Genomic DNA, 24,070 nt, shown 5'->3' on the forward strand with positions numbered 1-24,070 from the left:
AGGGTTAGTTGTAACAGGGGGTGTTATAAGGGGAGTTATTGTAACAGGGGGTGTTATAAGGGGAGTTATTGTAACAGGGGGTGTTATACGGAGGGTTCGTTGTAACAGGGTGTGTTATAAGGGGAGTTATTGTAACAGGGGGTGTTATAAGGGGAGTTATTGTAACAGGGGGTGTTATAAGGAGAGTTATTGTAACAGGGGGTGTTATAAGGAGGGTTCGTTGTAACAGGGGGTGTTATAAGGAGGGTTCGTTGTAACAGGGGGTGTTATAAGGAGAGTTATTGTAACAGGGGGTGTTATAAGGAGGGTTAGTTGTAACAGGGGGTGTTATAAGGAGGGTTAGTTGTAACAGGGGGTGTTATAAGGAGAGTTATTGTAACAGGGGGTGTTATAAGGAGGGTTCGTTGTAACAGGGGGTGTTATAAGGAGAGTTATTGTAACAGGGGGTGTTATAAGGGGAGTTATTGTAACAGGGGGTGTTATAAGGAGGGTTCGTTGTAACAGGGGGTGTTATAAGGGGAGTTCTTGTAACAGGGGGTGTTATAAGGAGAGTTATTGTAACAGGGGGTGTTATAAGGAGAGTTATTGTAACAGGGGGTGTTATAAGGAGAGTTATTGTAACAGGGGGTGTTATATGGGGAGTTATTGTAACAGGGGGTGTTATAAGGAGAGTTATTGTAACAGGGGGTGTTATAAGGAGAGTTATTGTAACAGGGGATGTTATGAGGGGAGTTATTGTAACAGGGGGTGTTATAAGGAGGGTTAGTTGTAACAGGGGGTGTTATAAGGGGAGTTATTGTAACAGGGGGTGTTATAAGGGGAGTTATTGTAACAGGGGGTGTTATAAGGAGGGTTAGTTGTAACAGGGGGTGTTATAAGGGGAGTTATTCTAACAGGGGGTGTTATAAGGGGAGTTATTTTAACAGGGGGTGTTATAAGGGGAGTTATTGTAACAGGGGGTGTTATAAGGGGAGTTATTGTAACAGGGAGTGTTATAAGGAGGGTTATTTTAACAGGGGGTGTGATAAGGGGAGTTATTGTAACAGGGGGTGTTATAAGGAGAGTTATTGTAACAGGGGGTGTTATAAGGAGGGTTAGTTGTAACAGGGGGTGTTATAAGGGGAGTTATTGTAACAGGGGGTGTTATAAGGGGAGTTATTGTAACAGGGGGTGTTATAAGGAGGGTTCGTTGTAACAGGGGGTGTTATAAGGGGAGTTATTGTAACAGGGGGTGTTATAAGGAGGGTTCGTTGTAACAGGGGGTGTTATAAGGGGAGTTATTGTAACAGGGGGTGTTATAAGGGGAGTTATTGTAACAGGGGGTGTTATAAGGAGAGTTATTGTAACAGGGGGTGTTATAAGGAGGGTTCGTTATTACAGGGGGTGTTATAAGGAGAGTTATTGTAACAGGGGGTGGTATAAGGAGGGTTAGTTGTAACAGGGGGTGTTATAAGGAGGGTTCGTTGTAACAGGGGGTGTTATAAGGAGAGTTATTGTAACAGGGGGTGGTATAAGGAGGGTTAGTTGTAACAGGGGGTGTAATAAGGAGAGTTATTGTAACAGGGGGTGTTATAAGGAGGGTTAGTTGTAACCGGGGGTGTTATAAGGAGAGTTATTGTAACAGGGGGTGTTATAAGGAGGGTTCGTTGTAACAGGGGGTGTTATAAGGAGAGTTATTGTAACAGGGGGTGTTATAAGGAGGGTTCGTTGTAACAGGGGGTGTTATAAGGAGGGTTCGTTGTAACAGGGGGTGTTATAAGGAGAGTTATTGTAACAGGGGGTGTTATAAGGAGGGTTCGTTGTTACAGGGGGTGTTATAAGGAGGGTTCGTTGTAACAGGGGGTGTTATAAGGAGAGTTATTGTAACAGGGGGTGTTATAAGGAGGGTTAGTTGTAACAGGGGGTGTTATAAGGAGAGTTATTGTAACAGTGGGTGTTATAAGGAGGGTTAGTTGTAACCGGGGGTGTTATAAGGAGAGTTATTGTAACAGGGGGTGTTATAAGGAGGGTTCGTTGTAACAGGGGGTGTTATAAGGAGAGTTATTGTAACAGGGGGTGTTATAAGGAGGGTTCGTTCTAACAGGGGGTGTTATAAGGAGGGTTCGTTGTAACAGGGGGTGTTATAAGGAGAGTTATTGTAACAGGGGGTGTTATAAGGAGGGTTATTGTAACAGGGGGTGTTATAAGGAGAGTTATTGTAACAGGGGGTGTTATAAGGGGAGTTATTGTAACAGGGCGTGTTATAAGGAGAGTTCTTGTAACAGGGGGTGTTATAAGGAGGGTTCGTTGTAACAGGGGGTGTTATAAGGAGAGTTATTGTAACAGGGGATGTTATAAGGGGAGTTATTGTAACAGGGGGTGTTATAAGGAGGGTTAGTTGTAACAGGGGGTGTTATAAGGGGAGTTATTGTAACAGGGGGTGTTATAAGGGGAGTTATTGTAACAGGGGGTGTTATAAGGAGGGTTAGTTGTAACAGGGGGTGTTATAAGGGGAGTTATTGTAACAGGGGGTGTTATAAGGGGAGTTATTGTAACAGGGGGTGTTGTAAGGGGAGTTATTGTAACAGGGGGTGTTATAAGGAGGGTTAGTTGTAACAGGGGGTGTTATAAGGGGAGTTATTGTAACAGGGGGTGTTATAAGGGGAGTTATTGTAACAGGGAGTGTTATAAGGAGGGTTATTTTAACAGGGGGTGTTATAAGGGGAGTTATTGTAACAGGGGGTGTTATAAGGAGAGTTATTGTAACAGGGGGTGTTATAAGGAGGGTTAGTTGTAACAGGGGGTGTTATAAGGGGAGTTATTGTAACAGGGGGTGTTATAAGGGGAGTTATTGTAACAGGGGGTGTTATAAGGAGGGTTCGTTTTAACAGGGGGTGTTATAAGGGGAGTTATTGTAACAGGGGGTGTTATAAGGAGGGTTATTGTAACAGGGGGTGTTATAAGGAGGGTTAGTTGTAACAGGGGGTATTATAAGGGGAGTTATTCTAACAGGGGGTGTTATAAGGGGAGTTATTGTAACAGGGGGTGTTATAAGGGGAGTTATTGTAACAGGGGGTGTTATAAGGAGGGTTAGTTGTAACAGGGGGTGTTATAAGGGGAGTTATTGTAACAGGGGGTGTTATAAGGGGAGTTATTATAACAGGGAGTGTTATAAGGAGGGTTATTTTAACAGGGCGTGTTATAAGGGGAGTTATTGTAACAGGGGGTGTTATAAGGGGAGTTATTGTAACAGGGGGTGTTATAAGGAGGGTTCGTTGTAACAGGGGGTGTTATAAGGGGAGTTATTGTAACAGGGGGTGTTATAAGGAGGGTTCGTTGTAACAGGGGGTGTTATAAGGGGAGTTATTGTAACAGGGGGTGTTATAAGGGGAGTTATTGTAACAGGGGGTGTTATAAGGAGAGTTATTGTAACAGGGGGTGTTATAAGGAGGGTTCGTTGTTACAGGGGGTGTTATAAGGAGAGTTATTGTAACAGGGGGTGGTATAAGGAGGGTTAGTTGTAACAGGGGGTGTTATAAGGAGGGTTCGTTGTAACAGGGGGTGTTATAAGGAGAGTTATTGTAACAGGGGGTGGTATAAGGAGGGTTAGTTGTAACAGGGGGTGTTATAAGGAGAGTTATTGTAACAGGGGGTGTTATAAGGAGGGTTAGTTGTAACCGGGGGTGTTATAAGGAGAGTTATTGTAACAGGGGGTGTTATAAGGAGGGTTCGTTGTAACAGGGGGTGTTATAAGGAGAGTTATTGTAACAGGGGGTGTTATAAGGAGGGTTCGTTGTAACAGGGGGTGTTATAAGGAGGGTTCGTTGTAACAGGGGGTGTTATAAGGAGAGTTATTGTAACAGGGGGTGTTATAAGGAGGGATCGTTGTTACAGGGGGTGTTATAAGGAGGGTTCGTTGTAACAGGGGGTGTTATAAGGAGAGTTATTGTAACAGGGGGTGTTATAAGGAGGGTTAGTTGTAACAGGGGGTGTTATAAGGAGAGTTATTGTAACAGGGGGTGTTATAAGGAGGGTTAGTTGTAACCGGGGGTGTTATAACGAGAGTTATTGTAACAGGGGGTGTTATAAGGAGGGTTCGTTGTAACAGGGGGTGTTATAAGGAGAGTTATTGTAACAGGGGGTGTTATAAGGAGGGTTCGTTGTAACAGGGGGTGTTATAAGGAGGGTTCGTTGTAACAGGGGGTGTTATAAGGAGAGTTATTGTAACAGGGGGTGTTATAAGGAGGGTTATTGTAACAGGGGGTGTTATAAGGAGAGTTATTGTAACAGGGGGTGTTATAAGGGGAGTTATTGTAACAGGGGGTGTTATAAGGAGAGTTATTGTAACAGGGGGTGTTATAAGGAGGGTTCGTTGTTACAGGGGGTGTTATAAGGAGAGTTATTGTAACAGGGGGTGGTATAAGGAGGGTTAGTTGTAACAGGGGGTGTTATAAGGAGGGTTCGTTGTAACAGGGGGTGTTATAAGGAGAGTTATTGTAACAGGGGGTGGTATAAGGAGGGTTAGTTGTAACAGGGGGTGTTATAAGGAGAGTTATTGTAACAGGGGGTGTTATAAGGAGGGTTAGTTGTAACCGGGGGTGTTATAAGGAGAGTTATTGTAACAGGGGGTGTTATAAGGAGGGTTCGTTGTAACAGGGGGTGTTATAAGGAGAGTTATTGTAACAGGGGGTGTTATAAGGAGGGTTCGTTGTAACAGGGGGTGTTATAAGGAGGGTTCGTTGTAACAGGGTGTGTTATAAGGAGAGTTATTGTAACAGGGGGTGTTATAAGGAGGGTTCGTTGTTACAGGGGGTGTTATAAGGAGGGTTCGTTGTAACAGGGGGTGTTATAAGGAGAGTTATTGTAACATGGGGTGTTATAAGGAGGGTTAGTTGTAACAGGGGGTGTTATAAGGAGAGTTATTGTAACAGGGGGTGTTATAAGGAGGGTTAGTTGTAACCGGGGGTGTTATAAGGAGAGTTATTGTAACAGGGGGTGTTATAAGGAGGGTTCGTTGTAACAGGGGGTGTTATAAGGAGAGTTATTGTAACAGGGGGTGTTATAAGGAGGGTTCGTTGTAACAGGGGGTGTTATAAGGAGGGTTCGTTGTAACAGGGGGTGTTATAAGGAGAGTTATTGTAACAGGGGGTGTTATAAGGAGGGTTATTGTAACAGGGGGTGTTATAAGGAGAGTTATTGTAACAGGGGGTGTTATAAGGGGAGTTATTGTAACAGGGGGTGTTATAAGGAGAGTTATTGTAACAGGGGGTGTTATAAGGAGGGTTCGTTGTAACAGGGGGTGTTATAAGGAGAGTTATTGTAACAGGGGGTGTTATAAGGGGAGTTATTGTAACAGGGGGTGTTATAAGGGGAGTTATTGTAACAGGGGGTGTTATAAGGAGGGTTCGTTGTAACAGGGGGTGTTATAAGGGGAGTTATTGTAACAGGGGGTGTTATAAGGGGAGTTATTGTAACAGGGGGTGTTATAAGGGGAGTTATTGTAACAGGGGGTGTTATAAGGAGGGTTAGTTGTAACAGGGGGTGTTATAAGGGGAGTTATTGTAACAGGGGGTGTTATAAGGGGAGTTATTGTAACAGGGAGTGTTATAAGGAGGGTTATTTTAACAGGGGGTGTTATAAGGGGAGTTATTGTAACAGGGGGTTTTATAAGGAGAGTTATTGTAACAGGGGGTGTTATAAGGAGGGTTAGTTGTAACAGGGGGTGTTATAAGGGGAGTTATTGTAACAGGGGGTGTTATAAGGGGAGTTATTGTAACAGGGGGTGTTATAAGGAGGGTTCGTTGTAACAGGGGGTGTTATAAGGGGAGTTATTGTAACAGGGGGTGTTATAAGGAGGGTTCGTTGTAACAGCGGGTGTTATAAGGGGAGTTATTGTAACAGGGGGTGTTATAAGGGGAGTTATTGTAACAGGGGGTGTTATAAGGAGAGTTATTGTAACAGGGGGTGTTATAAGGAGGGTTCGTTGTAACAGGGGGTGTTATAAGGAGAGTTATTGTAACAGGGGGTGGTATAAGGAGGGTTAGTTGTAACAGGGGGTGTTATAAGGAGAGTTATTGTAACAGGGGGTGTTATAAGGAGGGTTAGTTGTAACCGGGGGTGTTATAAGGAGAGTTATTGTAACAGGGGGTGTTATAAGGAGGGTTCGTTGTAACAGGGGGTGTTATAAGGAGAGTTATTGTAACAGGGGGTGTTATAAGGATGGTTCGTTGTAACAGGGAGTGTTATAAGGAGAGTTATTGTAACAGGGGGTGTTATAAGGAGGGTTCGTTGTAACAGGGAGTGTTATAAGGAGAGTTATTGTAACAGGGGGTGTTATAAGGAGGGTTCGTTGTAACAGGGGGTGTTATAAGGAGGGTTCGTTGTAACAGGGGGTGTTATAAGGAGAGTTATTGTAACAGGGGGTGTTATAAGGAGGGTTCGTTGTAACAGGGAGTGTTATAAGGAGAGTTATTGTAACAGGGGGTGTTATAAGGAGAGTTATTGTAACAGGGGGTGTTATAAGGAGGGTTCGTTGTAACAGGGGGTGTTATAAGGAGAGTTATTGTAACAGGGGGTGTTCGAAGGAGGGTTCGTTGTAACAGGGAGTGTTATAAGGAGAGTTATTGTAACAGGGGGTGTTATAAGGGGAGTTATTGTAACAGGGGGTGTTATAAGGAGAGTTATTGTAACAGGGGGTGTTATAAGTGGAGTTATTGTAACAGGGAAGTCGCGAGTTTACACCAGACAGGAATGAACTGGGAAATTCCTCGGGTCTTCTCCCGACGGATGAAGATCGGCAGGATACCCGATTCTACAGTTTATGGAGGGTTTCTGCCTCGGGTCGATGGGGAGAAGCCCTGAGAATGTTGTGCCGATGATCTTTGTACATTACCTGATTCTGATAACACTCCAGGCCCTTCTGGTAACACTTCACTTTACAGCAGAGGTCACCGAGCTTCTCGTAGATCCGCATCCGTTTGCGGCGGTGATCGAGAGGCACCTTCGACAGAGCTTCCTCCAACTCAACGCCCTTCACAGCTATAATTAAACAGTCAGTGTTGTAAACAGGGCCTTCAAAACCTAACAGGGCACGGGTTCCACTGAATTAAACACAACTGTAAATATTGACTATCAGGAATGGCGTCACTGGCCGGATCTATTCCAATTCGGAACATAGGAACAGGAGGAGGCCATTCAGCCCCTCGTGCCTGCCCCGCCATTTGATAAGATCATGGCTGATCTGTGATCTAACTCCATATACCTGCCTTTGGTCCATATCCCTTAATACCTTTGGTTGCCAAAAAGCTATCTATCTCAGATTTAAATTTAGCAATTGAGCTAGTATCAATTGCCGTTTGCGGAAGAGAGTTCCAAACTTCTACCACCCTTTGTGTGTAGAAATGTTTTCTAATCTCACTCCTGAAAGGTCTGGCTCTAATTTTTAGACTGTGCCCCCGACTCCTAGAATCCCCAACCAGCGGAAATAGTTTCTCTCTATCCACCCTATCCGTTCCCCTTAATATCTTATAAACTTCGATCAGATCACCCCTTAACCTTTGAAACTCCAGAGAATACAACCCCAATTTGTGTAATCTCTCCTCGTAACTTAACCCTTGAATTCCTTCGTTGCCCTGAGCCACTGAGTCAACCACATTGGTGTGGGACTGGAGTCCCGTGTAGACCAGACCGGGTGAGGACGGCAGGTTTCTTTCCCGAAAGGTTGGGTTTTTTTACAACAATCCGACAGCTTCATGGTTACTTTATTGTTCTGATCTGGAATTCACTGCCTGAAAGGGCGGTGGAGGCAGATTCAAGAATAACTTTCAAAAGGGAATTGGAGAAATACTTGAGAAGTAGAAAATTTACAGGGTTATTGTGGGGAAAGAGCAGGGGGGAGTGGGACTAATTGGACAGCTCTTCCAAAGAGCCGGCACAGGCACGATGGGCCGAATGGCCTCCTCCTGTGCTGTGAGATTCTCCGATGGTGCCAGCCCATAATTTATCAGATATATTGATTATAATTTGAGAACTTGCCATGATGAGGCTTGATCTCAGGACCTCCTGACTGCTGGGCCTGTAACAGAACCACCCGGGCAGGTCCCCTCCATTACATTTGGTGTGGGTGAGGATGAGAGAGAGTGGTGAGGGCCTGGGATAACAGGGAAGCCTCAGACTGAGGGTGGAGTGTAACAGAGAGAGTGTTACAACCCTGAGCTTTACAGAAACATGGACAGAGATGGTTCTCCCCACGACCTGACCCTGAGCTGAGCTTCCAACCACATATCCACTCCATCGACTGCCGACATCCACCTCTGTAACATCTGCTGCCTCAACCCTCGTCCACGCCTTTACCCCCAGACTGGACTATTGCAACGCTCTCCTGGCCAGCCTCCCATCTTCCACCCTCCGTAAACTTGAACTCATCCAAAACTCTGCTGCCCGTATCCTAACTCGCACCAAGTCCCGTTCACCCATCACCCCCTGTGCTCGCTGACCTACATTGGCTCCCGGTCCGGGAACGCCTCGATTTTAAAATTCTCACCCTTGTGTTCAAATCCCTCCATGGCCCTCGCCCCCTCCCTATCTCTGTAACCTCCTCCAGCCCCTACAACCCTCCGAGATCTCTGCGCTCCTCCAATTCTTCCGTCTTGCACATCCCCGATTTTAATCGCTCCACCATTGGCGGCTGTGCCTCCCTCTCCGCCTCTCCCCCTCCCTCTCCCCCTCTCCGCCTCCCTCTCCTCCTCTCCCCCTCTCTCTCCCCCTCTCCGCCTCTCTCTCCTCCTCTCCGACTCCCTCTCCTCCTCTCCCCCTCTCTCTCCTCCTTTAAGACGCTCCTCAAAACCTGCCTCTTTGACCAAGCTTTTGGTCACCTGTCCTAATATCTCCTTATGTGGCTCGGTGTCAAATTTTGTTTGAAAATGGCTCCTGTGTAGCACCTTGGGACATTTTACTACGTTATAAATGCAAGTTGTTCTTGCTGTTGTGTCTGTGCTCACTCTTTTCTAGAGCAATCCCAAACTAATCCCACTGCCCCGCTTTCTCCCCATTGCCCTGTATCAATCCCAAACTAATCCCACTGCCCCACTCTCTCCCCATTGCCCTGTATCAATCCCAAACTAATCCCACTGCCCCACTCTCTCCCCATTGCCCTGTATCAATCCCAAACTATTCCCACTGCCCCGCTCTCTCCCCATCGCCCTGTATCAATCCCAAACTAATCCCACTGCCCCACTCTCTCCCCATTGCCCTGTATCAATCCCAAACTAATCCCACTGCCCCACTCTCTCCCCATTGCCCTGTATCAATCCCAAACTAATCCCACTGTCCCACTCTCTCCCCATAGCCCTGTATCAATCCCCAAACTAATCCCACTGCCCCGCTCTCTCCCCATCGCCCTGTATCAATCCCAAACTAATCCCACTGCCCCACTCTCTCCCCATTGCCCTGTATCAATCCCAAACTATTCCCACTGCCCCGCTCTCTCCCCATCGCCCTGTATCAATCCCAAACTAATCCCACTGCCCCGCTCTCTCCCCATTGCCCTGTATCAATCCCAAACTAATCCCACTGCCCCACTCTCTCCCCATTGCCCTGTATCAATCCCAAACTATTCCCACTGCCCCACTCTCTCCCCATAGCTCTGTATCAATCCCAAACTAATCCCACTGCCCCACTCTCTCCCCATCGCCCTCTTATCGACTAACTGATGGATTGATTGCTATAATTCGTCAACAACTCCATTATCGTTGTATTGTGGGACTCACCGGGCGGTCGACAGTAACTGGCGGAAGGTGGTCTTTTCGTCTTGCAATTCCTGTGATTCTTCACTTCAAATATTTACCCAATTTCCCTTAAAAGATGCGATGGTCTTTGACGCAACTACTCCCTGCAGCAAAGTAACCTTCTGTGTAAATAAATGTCTCCTAACTCCTCTCCCCACTCTGTTCTGATGATTTTAAATCAATGTCCCTCTGACTCCCCCAGACCAGAGGGGACAGTCTTTCTCTGTTAACTCTCTCCTCTCTCCTGCCCTTGTCCTGCTCGAGGAGTCTTGATCTGAGACCCAGACCCCTCGATTGTGAAAAGGTCCCCGTGAAGGGGGAAGTTCGAAGATGTCCCTCACCCTTTTGGAGATGCTCCTTCACCTTGTCCCGATCACAGTGGGTGCGAGAAGCCAATGAGAAGGCATTCTTCAACTGTCGCATCGCAGACGAAAAATCTCCGAGTTTCAGGTGAATCTACAGACAGGAAGGAGGTCTTTATTTACAGAATCATAGAACACAACAGGAGGCCATTCAGCCTGTCATGCCTGTGCTGGCTCTTTGACAGTGCTATCCAATTAGTCCCACTCCCCCTGCTCATTCTCCATAGTCTGAAAATTTTTCCCCTTCAAGTATTTATCCAATTCCCTTTTGAAAGTTATTATTGAATCTGCTTCCACCGCCCTTTCAGGCAGTGAATTCCAGATTATTACAACTCGCTGCGTAAAAGTATTTCTCCTCATCTCCCCTCTGGCTCTTTTGCCGATCACCTTAAATCTGTGTCCTCTGGTTACCGACCCTTCTCCCACTGGAAACAGTTTCTCCTTATTTACTCTATCAAAACCCTTCATGATTTTGAACACGTCGATCAAATCTCCCCTTAACCTTCTCTGTTCTAAGGAGAACAATCCCAGCTTCTCCAGTCTCCCCACATAACTGAGGTCCCTCATCCCTGGAACCATCGAGTAAATCTCCTCTGCACTCGGTCTACGTCCTTGACGTACAACTTAAAGTGAAGAGAATCCGACACCTTCCACTCTTCTCTTGGTCTCAGGGACTGGTTCCACATCCCAGGAGAGAGAGCTGACCCCTTGGTCTTTGCCTGTGCCCCTGACTAACTCTTCGGGACAGGACTGGGAAGATGCTCGTGACCATCAGCATCATCCACAACATACAGGCTTCAACCGTGTCGCGAAAATTACCATCACTGCACCTCAAGGACACCTCTTTTCCCAAGTGAACAAGTCAAAATTCCTTAACCTTTCCACTCCAGAGGCTTGAGGACAAAAGCCAGGCTGACATTCCCAGTGCAGTACTGAGGGAGCGCTGCGCTGTCGGAGGGTCAGTACTGAGGGAGTGCTGCACTGTCGGAGGGTCAGTACTGAGGGAGCGCTGCGCTGTCGGAGGGTCAGTACTGAGGGAGTGCTGCGCTGTCGGAGGGTCAGTACTGAGGGAGCGCCGCACTATCGGAGGGTCAGTACTGAGGGAGCGCTGCACTGTCGGAGGGTCAGTACTGAGGGAGCGCCGCGCTGTCGGAGGGTCAGTACTGAGGGAGCGCTGCGCTGTCGGAGGGTCAGTACTGAGGGAGCGCTGCACTGTCGGAGGGTCATTATGAAACAGAGCTGCAGATTCGGAATGGTAACCCGAGAGAGGTGAGGAGCTGATTCAGTGGCTTCCTGCAGCGAATTGTCTCCAGTCTTCAGTCGGGGTCCCTGGTAATTTATTCCACAGCTCGATTACCTTTCTCCCAAAAACATTCCCCCAATTTCCCTCCTTACTCCTGACTTTTTTTATATTCATTCATGGGATGTGGGCGTCGCTGGCGAGGCCGGCATTTATTGCCCATCCCTAATTGCCCTTGAGAAGGTGGTGGTGAGCCGCCTTCTTGAACCGCTGCAGTCCGTGTGGTGACGGTTCTCCCACAGTGCTGTTAGGAAGGGAGTTCCAGGATTTTGACCCAGCGACGATGAAGGAACGGCGATATATTTCCAAGTCGGGGTGGTGTGTGACTTGGAGGGGAACGTGCAGGTGGTGTTGTTCCCATGTGCCTGCTGCCCTTGTCCTTCTAGGTGGTAGAGGTCGCAGGTTTGGGAGGTGCTATTTATGGTATAAGAACATAAGAAATAGGAGCAGGAGTAGGCCAATCGGCCCCTCGAGCCTGCTCCGCCATTCAATAAGATCATGGCTGATCTGATCCTAACCTCAAATCTAAATTCATGTCCAATTTCCTGCCCGCTCCCCGTAACCCCTAATTCCCTTTACTTCTAGGAAACTGTCTATTTCTGTTTTAAATTTATTTAATGATGTCGCTTCCACAGCTTCCTGGGGCAGCAAATTCCACAGACCTACCACCCTCTGAGTGAAGAAGTTTCTCCTCATCTCAGTTTTGAAAGAGCAGCCCCTTATTCTAAGATTATGCCCCCTAGTTCTAGTTTCACCCATCCTTGGGAACATCCTTACCGCATCCACCCGATCAAGCCCCTTCACAATCTTATATGTTTCAATAAGATCGCCTCTCATTCTTCTGAACTCCAATGAGTAGAGTCCCAATCTACTCAACCTCTCCTCATATGTCCGCCCCCTCATTTTTCCCAGTGTGGGGCAGGAATCCGAGCAGATACACAGACTGTGAGAGGAGTCACTCTGGTACCCACCTCCCCCATGCTGGCACAACTCTCGCTCTCCCCGGACGCCATCTTGGCCTTCCGCGCGCTCTGCCGCGCGACCTCCAACCTCTGCAGGGCCTGTGAGTGCTGACCGTCCTCCTGGTAGATGGATCCTAAGATGTAGTTTGCTCGATGCAAGTCTGAAAACAGATTGTTCTGCCTGAGGGAAAAGCACAAAAAACAAAGACCCATCTCGCTCGTCTCTCAGCCCAATGATTCCGATGACCTCCAACTTCTTTCAAATTAAATGGGTTCCCCCATCACCCCCTGTGCTCACTGATCTACATTGGCTCCTGGTCCAGGAACGCCTTGATTTTAAAATTCTCATCCTTGTTTTCAAATCCCTCCATGGCCCTCGCCCCCTCCCTATCTCTGTAACCTCCTCCAGCCCCGACAACCCTCCGAGATCTCTGCGCTCCTCCAATTCTGGCCTCTTGCGCGTCCCCGATTTTAATCGCTCCACCATTGGCGGCCGTGCCCTCGGCCCGAAGCTCTGGAATTCCCTCCATGACCCTCTCCACCTCTCACTCCTCCTTTAAGACAACCAGGCGAGCAGCAAGCAGAAAGCTGCGAGCTGCCAACCAAAAGGTAAATCAATGGAGCCAGGATGAGCTGGGATGAGCCGGAATAGGCCGGGATGAGCCGGGATAGGCCGGGATGAGATGGGATAGGCCGGGATGAGCTGGGATGAGCCGGGATGAGCTGGAATGAGCTGGGATGAACCAGGCTGAGCTGGAATGAGCTGGGACGAGCCGGGATGAGCTGGGATGAACCGGGATGAGCTGGAATGAGCTGGGATGAGCTGGGATGAGCTGGGATGAGCCGGGGTGAGCTGGAATCAGCTGGGATGAGCCAGGATGAGCCGGGATGAGCCAGGATGAGCTGGGATGAGCTGGAATGAGCTGGGATGATCCAGGATGAGCTGGAATGAGCCGGGATGAGCCGGGATGAGCTGGAATGAGCTGGAACAAGCTGGGATGAGCCAGGAAGAGCAGGGATGAGCTGGAATGAGCTGGGATGAGCCGGGATGAGCTGGAATGAGCCAGGATGAGCTGGGATGAACCGGAGGGCATCCCCCAGACTCCACATTAAACCAGTGTTTGGGCGTCCCGCTGCCGTGGCTGGGAAACCTAACAAAAGGCCCCTGTGAGTTTAGCACTGGGGACAAAACCCGCTCAGATCAGGCACAGGCCGTCCCACCGCTAAATTGCTCAGCTTTGCCCCTGTTTTAGGCCCCGAACAATGGGCGCATCGGAAACCAATTTCTGCCCCGTAGATTTTAAAACTGGAGTTGGGGGGGGGGGAGGATGGGGTGGGGGGACAGAATGAGGTTACGGGGGGGGGGATGGGGGACAGAATGAGGTTACGGGGGGGGGGATGGGGGGACAGAATGAGGTTACGGGGGGGGGGATGGGGGGACAGAATGAGGTTACGGGGGGGGGGATGGGGGGACAGAATGAGGTTACTGGGGGGGGATGGGGGACAGAATGAGGTTACTGGGGGGGGATGGGGGACAGAATGAGGTTACTGGGGGGGGGATGGGGGGACAGAATGAGGTTATTGGGGGGAGGATGGGGGGGATAGAATGAGGTTACGGGGGGGGGGATGGGGGACAGAATGAGGTTACTGGGGGGGGGATGGGGGACAGAATGAGGTTACTGGGGGGGGGATGGGGGGACAGAATGAGGTTACGGGGGGGGGATGGGGGGACAGAATGAGGTTACTGGGGGGGGGATGGGGGACAGAATGAGGTTACGGGGGGGGGATGGGGGGACAGAATGAGGTTACTGGGGGGAGGATGGGGGGACAGAATGAGGTTACGGGGGGGGGATGGGGGACAGAATGAGGTTACTGGGGGGAGGATGGGGGGACAGAATGAGGTTATTGGGGGGGATGGGGGACAGAATGAGGTTATTGGGGGGGGATGGGGGACAGAATGAGGTTACTGGGGGGGATGGGGGACAGAATGAGGTTACTGGGGGGGGATGGGGGACAGAATGAGGTTACTGGGGGGAGGATGGGGGGACAGAGTGAGGTTACTGGGGGGGAGGATGGGGGGACAGAGTGAGGTTACTGGGGGGGGAGGATGGGGGGGATAGAATGAGGTTACTGGGGGGGGATGGGGGACAGAATGAGGTTACTGGGGGGAGGGGGAGGATGGGGACAGAATGAGGTTACTGGGGGGAGGGGGAGGATGGGGACAGAATGAGGTTACTGGGGGGGAGGATGGGGGGGATAGAATGAGGTTACTGGGGGGAGGGGGAGGATGGGGACAGAATGAGGTTACTGGGGGGGGGATGGGGGACAGAATGAGGTTATTGGGGGGAGGATGGGGGGACAGAATGAGGTTACTGGGGGGGGATGGGGGGACAGAATGAGGTTACTGGGGAGAGGATGGGGGGACAGAATGAGGTTATTGGGGGGAGGATGGGGGGACAGAATGAGGTTACTGGGGGGGAGGATGGGGGGACAGAATGAGGTTACTGGGGGGAGGAGGATGGGGGGACAGAATGAGGTTACTGGGGGGGATGGGGGGACAGAATGAGGTTACTGGGGGGGAGGATGGGGGGACAGAATGAGGTTACTGGGGGGGAGGATGGGGGGACAGAATGAGGTTACTGGGGGGAGGATGGGGGGACAGAATGAGGTTACTGGGGGGGATGGGGGGACAGAATGAGGTTACTGGGGGGGAGGATGGGGGGACAGAATGAGGTTACTGGGGGGAGGATGGGGGGACAGAATGAGGTTACTGGGGGGAGGATGGGGGGACAGAATGAGGTTACTGGGGGGAGGAGGATGGGGGGGATAGAATGAGGTTACTGGGGGGAGGATGGGGGGACAGAATGAGGTTACTGGGGGGAGGAGGATGGGGGGACAGAATGAGGTTACTGGGGGGGGATGGGGGGACAGAATGAGGTTACTGGGGGGGGGATGGGGGACAGAATGAGGTTACTGGGGGGGGATGGGGGACAGAATGAGGTTACTGGGGGAGGAGGATGGGGGACAGAATGAGGTTATTGGGGGGGAGGGGGAGGATGGGGGGACAGAATGAGGTTACTGGGGGGGAGGATGGGGGGACAGAATGAGGTTACTGGGGGGAGGAGGAGGATGGGGGGACAGAATGAGGTTACTGGGGGGAGGGGGACAGAATGAGGTTACTGGGGGGGATGGGGGGACAGAATGAGGTTACTGGGGGGAGGGGGAGGATGGGGGACAGAATGAGGTTACTGGGGGGAGGAGGATGGGGGGACAGAATGAGGTTACTGGGGGGGAGGATGGGGGGACAGAATGAGGTTACTGGGGGGAGGATGGGGGGACAGAATGAGGTTACTGGGGGGAGGATGGGGGACAGAATGAGGTTACTGGGGGGAGGAGGATGGGGGGACAGAATGAGGTTACTGGGGGGGAGGATGGGGGGGACAGAATGAGGTTACTGGGGGGGAGGATGGGGGGACAGAATGAGGTTACTGGGGGGAGGATGGGGGACAGAATGAGGTTACTGGGGGGGAGGATGGGGGGACAGAATGAGGTTACTGGGGGGAGGATGGGGGGGATAGAATGAGGTTACTGGGGGGAGGGGGAGGATGGGGACAGAATGAGGTTACTGGGGGGGGGATGGGGGACAGAATGAGGTTATTGGGGGGAGGATGGGGGGACAGAATGAGGTTACTGGGGGGGGATGGGGGACAGAATGAGGTTACTGGGGAGAGGATGGGGGGACAGAATGAGGTTACTGGGGAGAGGATGGGGGGACAGAATGAGGTTATTGGGGGGAGGATGGGGGGACAGAATGAGGTTACTGGGGGGAGGATGGGGGGACAGAATGAGGTTACTGGGGGGGATGGGGGGACAGAATGAGGTTACTGGGGGGAGGATGGGGGGACAGAATGAGGTTACTGGGGGGGAGGATGGGGGGACAGAATGAGGTTACTGGGGGGGGATGGGGGACAGAATGAGGTTACTGGGGGGGGATGGGGGACAGAATGAGGTTACTGGGGGGGAGGATGGGGGGACAGAATGAGGTTACTGGGGGGAGGAGGATGGGGGGACAGAATGAGGTTACTGGGGGGGAGGATGGGGGGACAGAATGAGGTTACTGGGGGGAGGAGGATGGGGGGACAGAATGAGGTTACTGGGGGGGGATGGGGGACAGAATGAGGTTACTGGGGGGGGGATGGGGGACAGAATGAGGTTACTGGGGGGGGGATGGGGGACAGAATGAGGTTACTGGGGGGAGGAGGATGGGGGACAGAATGAGGTTATTGGGGGGAGGGGGGAGGATGGGGGGACAGAATGAGGTTATTGGGGGGGGGGTGGGGGACAGAATGAGGTTACTGGGGGGGAGGATGGGGGGACAGAATGAGGTTACTGGGGGGAGGAGGAGGATGGGGGGGATAGAATGAGGTTACTGGGGGGAGGGGGACAGAATGAGGTTACTGGGGGGGATGGGGGGACAGAATGAGGTTACTGGGGGGAGGGGGAGGATGGGGGACAGAATGAGGTTACTGGGGGGAGGAGGATGGGGGGACAGAATGAGGTTACTGGGGGGGAGGATGGGGGGACAGAATGAGGTTACTGGGGGGAGGATGGGGGACAGAATGAGGTTACTGGGGGGAGGAGGATGGGGGGACAGAATGAGGTTACTGGGGGGAGGATGGGGGGACAGAATGAGGTTACTGGGGGGGAGGATGGGGGGGATAGAATGAGGTTACTGGGGGGAGGATGGGGGACAGAATGAGGTTACTGGGGGGGAGGATGGGGGGACAGAATGAGGTTACTGGGGGGAGGAGGATGGGGGGACAGAATGAGGTTACTGGGGGGGAGGATGGGGGGACAGAATGAGGTTACTGGGGGGAGGAGGATGGGGGGACAGAATGAGGTTACTGGGGGGAGGATGGGGGGACAGAATGAGGTTACTGGGGGGAGGATGGGGACAGAATGAGGTTACTGGGGGGGAGGATGGGGGGACAGAATGAGGTTACTGGGGGGAGGAGGATGGGGGGACAGAATGAGGTTACTGGGGGGGAGGATGGGGGGACAGAATGAGGTTACTGGGGGGGAGGATGGGGGGACAGAATGAGGTTACTGGGGGGGAGGATGGGGGGACAGAATGAGGTTACTGGGGGGAGGAGGATGGGGGGACAGAATGAGGTTATTGGGGAGAGGATGGGGGGACAGAATGAGGTTACTGGGGGGGGATGGGGGGACAGAATGAGGTTACTGGGGGGAGGAGGATGGGGGGACAGAATGAGGTTATTGGGGAGAGGATGGGGGGACAGAATGAGGTTACTGGGGGGAGGATGGGGGACAGAATGAGGTTACTGGGGGGGAGGATGGGGGGACAGAATGAGGTTACTGGGGGGGAGGATGGGGGGACAGAATGAGGTTACTGGGGGGAGGAGGATGGGGGGACAGAATGAGGTTACTGGGGGGGAGGAGGATGGGGGGACAGAATGAGGTTACTGGGGGGGAGGATGGGGGGACAGAATGAGGTTACTGGGGGGGAGGATGGGGGGGATAGAATGAGGTTACTGGGGGGAGGAGGATGGGGGGACAGAATGAGGTTACTGGGGGGAGGAGGATGGGGGGACAGAATGAGGTTACTGGGGGGGAGGATGGGGGGACAGAATGAGGTTACTGGGGGGAGGAGGATGGGGGGACAGAATGAGGTTATTGGGGAGAGGATGGGGGGACAGAATGAGGTTACTGGGGGGAGGATGGGGGACAGAATGAGGTTACTGGGGGGGAGGATGGGGGGACAGAATGAGGTTACTGGGGGGGAGGATGGGGGGACAGAATGAGGTTACTGGGGGGAGGAGGATGGGGGGACAGAATGAGGTTACTGGGGGGAGGAGGATGGGGGGACAGAATGAGGTTACTGGGGGGAGGATGGGGGACAGAATGAGGTTACTGGGGGGGAGGAGGATGGGGGGACAGAATGAGGTTACTGGGGGGAGGATGGGGGACAGAGAGAGGTTACTGGGGGGGAGGATGGGGGGACAGAATGAGGTTACTGGGGGGGAGGATGGGGGGACAGAATGAGGTTACTGGGGGGAGGATGGGGGACAGAATGAGGTTACTGGGGGGGAGGATGGGGGACAGAATGAGGTTACTGGGGGGGAGGAGGATGGGGGACAGAATGAGGTTACTGGGGGGAGGAGGATGGGGGGACAGAATGAGGTTACTGGGGGGAGGATGGGGGACAGAATGAGGTTACTGGGGGGAGGATGGGGGGATAGAATGAGGTTACTGGGGGGAGGAGGATGGGGGGACAGAATGAGGTTACTGGGGGGAGGAGGATGGGGGGACAGAATGAGGTTACTGGGGGGAGGATGGGGGACAGAATGAGGTTACTGGGGGGAGGATGGGGGACAGAATGAGGTTACTGGGGGGGAGGATGGGGGACAGAATGAGGTTACTGGGGGGGAGGAGGATGGGGGACAGAATGAGGTTACTGGGGGGAGGAGGAAACACAAGATCCCGTGGTTTTTTTTCCCTCAAGCCCCGAGGACATCGAGGCATCACTGACCGCTGCGCTCAGGCCCCGCGAAGCTGCCTCCTCCCGTTCATACGTTCCCCGAACTCCTGCCCGCCTCATAACAACAACAGCTGAGCAAAGCTCCGAGGGGCCACCGACTGTAAAAGGCCAGAATCTCCGCATGTCCACAGGGCAGCTGGAACTCACTGTGCAATGAAGATACTTCGATGGATATACTCCATGCTGTGGACATGGTCCTTCATCAGATTCCAAACAATTCCCAGGTTCAGGTACAGTCCTGCTCTCATCTCCTTTACTTCCATCATTGACAGTTTATAAACATTAGTACCTGCGGAAAAATCATCAATTAAAAAAAAGGGTTTCACCAGATTTTCTGTCAGGGCATCCTGTTGGAAGTCAGCAGCAATGATGGAATTGGCACCACACCAAATGCCTAACGACGACTACCTGCATTTATATAGCGCCTTTAATGTGGAAAAATGTCCCCAGGGCGCTCCACAGGAAAGCAGTCCGACAAAATTTGACACCGAGCCACGTAGGGAGATATTAGGACAGGTGACCAAAAGCTCGGTCAAAGAGGCAGGTTTTAAGGAGCGTCTTAAAGGGGGAGAGAGAGGCGGAGAGGTTTAGGGAGGGAATTCCAGAGCTTAGGGCCCAGGCAGCTGAAGGCACGGCCGCCAATGGTCGGGGATGGACACGAGGCAAGGTTTGGAGGAGAGCAGAGATCTCGGAGGGTTGTAGGGCTGGAAGAGGTTACAGAGATAGGGAGGGGCGAGGCCATGGAGGGATTTGAGGGATCTATCCTTGGCCCCCTCCTATTCCTCATCTACATGCTGCCCCTCGGTGACATCATCCGAAAACACAATGTCAGATTCCACATGTACGCTGACGACACCCAGCTCCACCTCCCCACCACCTCCCCACCACCTCCTCCACCGTCTCTCGTTTGTCACACTGCTTGACAGACATCCAGGACTGGATAAGCAGAAATTTTCTCCTAACTAAATATCAGGAAGACCGAAGCCATTGTCTTTGGTCCCCGCCGCAAACTCCATCCCTCTCCCTGGCCATTGTCTGAGGCTGAACCAGACCATTCACAACCTTGACCCTGAGATGAGCTTCTGACCACATATCTGCTCCATCACCAAGACCGCCCACTTCCACCTCTGTAACATCGCCCGTCTCCGCCCCGCCTCAGCTCATCTGCTGCTGAAACCCTCATCCGTGCCTTTGTGACCTCCAGACTGGACTATTCCAATGCTCTCCTGGCCGGCCTCCGATCTTCCACCCTCCATAAACTTGAGCTCATCCAAAACTCTGCTGCCCGTATCCTAACTCGCACCAAGTCCCGTTCACCCATCACCCCCTGTGCTCGCTGACCTACACTGGCTCCCGGTCCGGGAACGCCTCGATTTTAAAATTCTCATCCTTGTTTTCAAATCCGTCCATGGCCCTCGCCCCTCCCTATCTCTGTAACCTCCTCCAGCCCCTACAACCCTCCGAGATCTCTGCGCTCCTCCAATTCTGGCCTCTTGCGCATCCCCGATTTTAATCGCTCCACCATTGGCGGCCGTGCCTTCAGCTGCCTGGGCCCTAAGCTCTGGAATTCCCTCCCTAAACCTCTCCCCCTCTCTCTCCTCCTTTAAGACGCTCCTGAAAACCTGTCTCTTTGACCAAGCTTTTGGTCACCTGTCCTAATATCTCCTTATGTGGCTCGGTGTCAAATTTTTTTGCTAATCGTTCCTGTGAAGCACCTTGGGACGTTTTACTACGTTAAAGGCGGGATATAAATGCAGGTGGTTGTTGTTTATTTATCTTCCCCTCCTTGCTGCCAAGATTGTAACCCACCCTTTTATCGTCCCAATCCCTCCACAACTGTTGGCGAACCAGCTCCCCCTTCACGGTCTAGAACTTATTTGCAATTCCACAGCCCCACACCACACAAAGTCCCACATTCCCGACACTCCTATCCTTGTAAAACAACAGGGGAAGATCCAAGAAACACAAAGATTTCCTACCTTCCAGTTTCTCATCCAAGATTTCCAGGCTTTTCACAAAAGCCTTTTGAGCTTCTTGTAGGGCCTCGCTGGATTGGCCACATCTGTGCATGAACAGGTAAGTCCGGCCAATCAGCATCCAGGCTCGCTGCTCCTCAACATAATTGGTGATTGACTGAGCCAATTCCAAAAAGGCCCAGTGATGCTGAGGGAAAAGGGAATGGACACGTCACTGACAGGAATGGACACGTCACTTACAGGAATGGACACGTCACTGACAGGAATGGACACGTCACTGACAGGAATGGACATGTCACTTAGAGGAATGGACACGTCACTTACAGGAATGGACAAGTCACTTACAGGAATGGACACGTCACTTACAGGAATGGACACGTCACTTACAGGAATGGACACGTCACTTACAGGAATGGACATGTCACTGACAGGAATGGACAAGTCACTTACAGGAATGGACATGTCACTTACAGGAATGGACATGTCACTTACAGGAATGGACACGTCACTGACAGGAATGGACACGTCACTGACAGGAATGGACACGTCACTTACAGGAATGGACACGTCACTTACAGGAATGGACACGTCACTGACAGGAATGGACACGTCACTTACAGGAATGGACACGTCAGTTACAGGAATGGACACGTCAGTTACAGGAATGGACACGTCACTGACAGGAATGGACACGTCACTTACAGGAATGGACACGTCACTTACAGGAATGGACACGTCACTGACAGGAATGGACACGTCACTTACAGGAATGGACACGTCAGTTACAGGAATGGACACGTCAGTTACAGGAATGGACACGTCACTGACAGGAATGGACACGTCACTGACAGGAATGGACACGTCACTGACAGGAATGGACACGTCACTGACAGGAATGGAGACCTCACTGACAGGAATGGACACGTAACTGACAGGAATGGACACGTCACTTACAGGAATGGACACGTCACTTACAGGAATGGAGACCTCACTTACAGGAATGGACACGTCACTTACAGGAATGGAGACCTCACTTACAGGAAGGGACACGTCACTTACAGGAATGGACACGTCACTTACAGGAATGGACACGTCACTGACAGGAATGGACACGTCACTTACAGGAATGGACACGTCAGTTACAGGAATGGACACGTCACTGACAGGAATGGACACGTCACTGACAGGAATGGACACGTCACTGACAGGAATGGACACGTCACTGACAGGAATGGACACGTCACTGACAGGAATGGAGACCTCACTGACAGGAATGGACACGTAACTGACAGGAATGGACACGTCACTTACAGGAATGGACACGTCACTGACAGGAATGGAGACCTCACTTACAGGAATGGACACGTCACTTACAGGAATGGAGACCTCACTTACAGGAATGGACACGTCACTTACAGGAATGGACAAGTCACTTACAGGAATGGACACGTCACTTACAGGAATGGAGACCTCACTTACAGGAATGGAGACCTCACTTACAGGAATGGACATGTCACTGACAGGAATGGAGACCTCACTTACAGGAATGGACACGTCACTGACAGGAATGGACACGTCACTTACAGGAATGGACATGTCACTTACAGGAATGGACACGTCACTTACAGGAATGGACAAGTCACTTACAGGAATGGACACGTCACTTACAGGAATGGACACGTCACTTACAGGAATGGACATGTCACTGACAGGAATGGACAAGTCACTTACAGGAATGGAGACCTCACTTACAGGAATGGACATGTCACTTACAGGAATGGACATGTCACTTACAGGAATGGACACGTCACTGACAGGAATGGACACGTCACTTACAGGAATGGACACGTCACTGACAGGAATGGACACGTCACTTACAGGAATGGACACGTCACTTACAGGAATGGACACGTCACTGACAGGAATGGACACGTCAGTTACAGGAATGGACACGTCACTGACAGGAATGGACACGTCACTTACAGGAATGGACACGTCACTTACAGGAATGGACACGTCACTGACAGGAATGGACACGTCACTTACAGGAATGGACACGTCAGTTACAGGAATGGACACGTCACTGACAGGAATGGACACGTCACTGACAGGAATGGACACGTCACTGACAGGAATGGACACGTCACTGACAGGAATGGACACGTCACTGACAGGAATGGACACGTCACTTACAGGAATGGAGACCTCACTGACAGGAATGGACACGTAACTGACAGGAATGGACACGTCACTTACAGGAATGGACACGTCACTTACAGGAATGGAGACCTCACTTACAGGAATGGACACGTCACTTACAGGAATGGAGACCTCACTTACAGGAAGGGACACGTCACTTACAGGAATGGACAAGTCACTTACAGGAATGGACACGTCACTTACAGGAATGGACACGTCACTGACAGGAATGGACACGTCACTGACAGGAATGGACACGTCACTGACAGGAATGGACACGTCACTGACAGGAATGGACACGTCACTGACAGGAATGGACACGTCACTGACAGGAATGGAGACCTCACTGACAGGAATGGACACGTAACTGACAGGAATGGACACGTCACTTACAGGAAAGGACACGTCACTGACAGGAATGGAGACCTCACTTACAGGAATGGACACGTCACTTACAGGAATGGAGACCTCACTTACAGGAATGGACACGTCACTTACAGGAATGGACAAGTCACTTACAGGAATGGACACGTCACTTACAGGAATGGAGACCTCACTTACAGGAATGGACATGTCACTGACAGGAATGGACACGTCACTTACAGGAATGGAGACCTCACTTACAGGAATGGACACGTCACTTACAGGAATGGACACGGCACTGACAGGAATGGACACGTCACTGACAGGAATGGACACGTCACTGACAGGAATGGAGACCTCACTTACAGGAATGGACACGTCACTGACAGGAATGGACACGTCACTGACAGGAATGGAAACGTCACTGACAGGAATGGACACGTCACTGACAGGAATGGAGACCTCACTTACAGGAATGGACACGTCACTGACAGGAATGGAGACCTCACTTACAGGAATGGACACGTCACTTACAGGAATGGACACGTCACTTACAGGAATGGACACGTCACTGACAGGAATGGA

The 24,070-nt window shown here is 51.2% G+C and overlaps 1 protein-coding gene across 3 annotated transcripts in view; it reads right to left on the minus strand.

The window, feature by feature from the left end:
- Positions 1 to 24,070, minus strand: part of LOC137300009 (tonsoku-like protein) — a 343,926-nt gene that overhangs the window by 102,190 nt on the left and 217,666 nt on the right. For 2 of the 3 annotated variants that reach the window (XM_067969102.1, XM_067969095.1), the window contains exons 4-8: positions 20,927 to 21,110; positions 19,095 to 19,236; positions 12,398 to 12,569; positions 10,106 to 10,220; positions 6,872 to 7,017 (exon numbers count right to left, since the gene is read on the minus strand). In XM_067969102.1, coding sequence (XP_067825203.1) covers positions 6,872 to 7,017; positions 10,106 to 10,220; positions 12,398 to 12,569; positions 19,095 to 19,236; positions 20,927 to 21,110 — 759 coding nt within the window. Of the gene's footprint in view, positions 1 to 6,871; positions 7,018 to 10,105; positions 10,221 to 12,397; positions 12,570 to 19,094; positions 19,237 to 20,926; positions 21,111 to 24,070 lie in introns of those variants that run through there. The other variant, XM_067969111.1, reaches the window with a different exon arrangement.

Source organism: Heptranchias perlo, chromosome 2 (genome assembly GCF_035084215.1).
Source record: "Heptranchias perlo isolate sHepPer1 chromosome 2, sHepPer1.hap1, whole genome shotgun sequence".
In the NCBI taxonomy this organism is placed as follows: Eukaryota; Metazoa; Chordata; class Chondrichthyes; order Hexanchiformes; family Hexanchidae; genus Heptranchias; species Heptranchias perlo.